The following is a 3,656-nucleotide window of genomic DNA, read 5'->3' as shown; positions in this document are numbered from 1 at the left end:
TTTCTTATCGATTGCTTCTTCCCTTCCTTTGTTCACTCACTGGGTTTATACTCAGCGTTTTTCAACTTCATGTTTTCAGATCAAGAGGCAACCAGTAACTAGGTCAAGGTGTCCTTGTAGATTCATTTCCTTGGTAGGTATCTCGGCGTTCAATAGCTGAACTTTCGTCGAGTCTCTCTACTAGAAGTCGAGTATCCCTTTTTGTTGTGTATAGACAAAACCATTTTAAACTATTAAGATATACGTTTTAGACAATATGTATATATTTGATTGGAAATGCCACTAAGAGATAGCAATGGTTAGCATTATTTTGAATTGAAATTATGAAATGTGACTTTAATAACTTATGATGGAATGATGTACAGATTATATAAATAGGCTTACTTGGGCTTAGTAGGCTACGTCCATTGAGCCCATGCGCCAATCATGGCTCGAAATTTTGGTCGTGACAACAATTTAAAAGGTTTTATATATTGTCATCATGAATACATGCATCATGAAATGTTCAAAGTCCATGAATAACTAGTATGCTTACATAATTTCAATTGTATTTTCAGAAACATATCTGCAGCACATATATGAATCGACTTTCAATTTTGCTGAACAAATGCACTCTAAATGGTGATAACTACATTGAATGGAAAAGAAACCTTAATATCATCCTTAATTATGTCAAGATCACATGGGTTCTTTCTAACCATGAGCCTGAAGCACTAATTCCCTAATCAACTTTGCATGATATAAAAATATTATAAGAAGTGGCATGATGTAAACAAGCCAGCTAAATGCTATATACTGGCCTTCATGAATAGTATATTGCAAAAGCAGCATGAAGGCATGGGTAATGTTGCTAACATAATGTTACACTTACATGAGATGTTTGGTGCAAAAACAAGGTCTGCTAAGGTGAAGGCAATCAATGCTTTTAGGGACTTCAAGCAAAAACCCAAAGAGACAGTAAAAGATTACATGCTGATGGTGATCTCTTATCTCAATAAGGCAAAACTACTTGATGCTGAGATAAATGCAAAAACACAAGTATCAATGATCGTTCATAGCTTGAATTCATCATTTCCACAGTTCAAATTGGATTATGAACTGCACACTAGGGATTACACCCCAAATGGGCTAATCAATGATCTCCAAAATGTGGAGGAGGTTCTTGATTTGCAAAACGAAGCCTAAAGCACATGTAGTTTCCACTTCTAAGCCCAAACCAAAAGGTAAAAGAAGATAGTTGGAAATAAAAAGACTACTAAGGGCTTAATGGGAGCAAAAAAATAGCCCATGAAGAAAAAATTGCTTCAAAAGATAACACTAAAAGATAATGTTTCCACTGTGGTGTGAAAGGACATTGGAAGTAAAATTGTAGGATTTACCTTGAAGAAATCCGGAAGAGTTAACAAGGCATGGGCTTTCTAAATATGTTAGAAGTCTATTTAGTGGTTGATTCTACGGATACTTTGATAGTAGATTCTGGAGCCACTAACCATGTTTGTAATTCTTTACAGGGGTTTCAACAAAGGAGAAAACTGAGTAAAAGGCAATTTTGAATGAGGATGGCAAATGACTTATTCATTTTAGCATTAGTAATAGGAACCATTATTCTTCAATTTCCTTATGGTCATAGATTAATCTTGGAAAATGTTTATTACATTCTAAAGACTTTTAAAAAATTGATTTTTGTCTTTTGTTTAATAAAGTCTATATATTCAATTTCTTTTAGTGAGACACTCACTATTTAAGCGAGTAAGGATTTTTTTTGTTCTAGAATTGTAAGATATAATCTTTATTTCCTTAAGCCTAAAACTTATTCTACAAATGATGTAGAAGCAATTCAATTTAAAACTAAAAGAGTCAAAAAATCTAACATAAATCAAAATTATCTTTAGCATTTGTGTTTAAGTCATATCAATCATAATAGACTCAATAGGCTTATAAAGGATGGTACTGTACCAAACATGGTTAAGGGTCTTTTGCCAATATTTGAGTCTTGTATTAAAGCAAAAATGACTAAAGGGCCCTTCAAGATAAAAGGTAATAGAATGTTAAACGTTCTAAACTTGGTGCACATAAATGTGCATGGACCAATGAACGTACAAGCTCAAGGAGGTTATGAATATTTGATAACTTTTATTGATGACTACTCAATAGATGGTTCTGTGTATTTAATGAATAGAAAAAATGAATCTTTTGAAAAGAGAATTTGAAGTCGAAGTTGAAAAGCAACTAGGCAAGCCATTGAAACAAATTCGATCAAGTCAAGGTGGTGAGTATTTATTAGATGAATTTCAACAATATCTCATAGGCAATGGGATAATTTCCAATCTGTCAGCATCGTGAACACCTTAACATAATGGTGTAGCTGAAAGAAGAAATAGAACATTTCTAGAAATGGTTGGATCAATGATGTCTTATGCTAATCTTCTAATCTCGTTCTAAGGATATTGTATGCAAACTGCTGAGCACTTGCTCAATTTTACGTCATCTAAGGTTGTGCCTAAGACACTAAGGGAGCTGTGAAAAAGGTGTAAATCATCTGTACGCTATTAGCAAACCTAGGGGTGTCCTACTGTAGTACCTCATATTTTGATGTGGTGGCTAATAAAGTTTATGGATGCCAATTGAGGTTAAATATTGAGTTAAAAAGGGTAATTCAGAAGTGAACCTGTGAAATCTCGATCTCCATAGACACGTAACTAGAAGTAGACTTGAAAATACGAATTAGGGGTAATTTCATAATTTCACTTGGTGAGCTCCTACGAGTAGGCTTTTTTTTTTATGCTATTAAGGTCTAAATAGGCCTAAGGAATGAATGAATGATGTTTATGATGGCAAAATAAATGAAGAAGATAAAAAATAATGATAATTTTTATAGTAGGGGTAAAATGGTCATTTTTCATCTCGAGTTGAAATTTTTACGTTTTCGTGAACCTGAGTATTTTAGACTATTATGGACTATGTTTCGGTGTCAAAAGAGTAAAAAGGTTGAACAAAGGATGGGAGGAAGACAAAGCCACCATGTTAAGGGCATTTTGGTAATTTTAGTGGAAATTTGGATTAACTTGAAGCATAAATATCTAAGCTCCAGTAGCTTCTCCTTCTTCATCCCAACCCTTCTCTTCGATTTCACGTTTTCTTCATTATCCATGGGAGGAAAACCTTGATTCCTCCATAAATCTCTCATGGAAAGTCCAAATTTCATGCTTTTGCCCACTCCTTTATAGGGTTTTTCATGTTCTTCCACTTTTACACCTCAACAGCCTTCAAAAGTCTTTGTTCATCATTTTCTCTCACTAGTTGGAAGTTTTAGAGAGAGAAAGAGAGACTTGCCATAGTAGCTTGAAAACTCTTGAAAAGGAGTTCAACTATAAGTCCACCAAGGTGAGTAATGAATTAGATTTAATTTTCAAGTTATTGATAATGGTTAACGATTAGAGTGGTGAGTTAATCTATTGTTGAGATTGTTAATCATTTTTAGAGTGACTAGAGTAGAGTAAACAAATAGCCACTTAATGGTTATTGGGAGCTAGTTAGGAATAACCAGCTAAACTTGAATTAGGAAATAGCTTTTGAGAGTGTATTAATGCCAATTTGGGTTGGTTGTGATGTTGTGTGTGTATAGGTTCCAACAAGGCCTCACGTGTCCATTTGGA

General features: G+C 34.0%; 1 protein-coding gene across 1 annotated transcript; it reads left to right on the top strand.

Moving 5' to 3' along the window:
- Positions 1–837: 837 nt before the first annotated feature.
- Positions 838–1,185, top strand: LOC148761805 (uncharacterized). Its single transcript, XM_088808718.1, has one exon. It carries the CDS (start codon positions 838–840, stop codon positions 1,183–1,185), a length of 348 nt encoding a protein of 115 aa, XP_088664844.1.
- Positions 1,186–3,656: the final 2,471 nt, after the last annotated feature.

This window comes from Theobroma cacao, chromosome 7 (assembly GCF_053813885.1).
Source record: "Theobroma cacao isolate CCN51 chromosome 7, ASM5381388v1, whole genome shotgun sequence".
NCBI classification, from domain to species: Eukaryota; Viridiplantae; Streptophyta; class Magnoliopsida; order Malvales; family Malvaceae; genus Theobroma; species Theobroma cacao.
The sequence above is the reverse complement of the archived record's forward strand: the minus strand, read 5'-3'. Positions and strand labels throughout refer to the sequence as shown.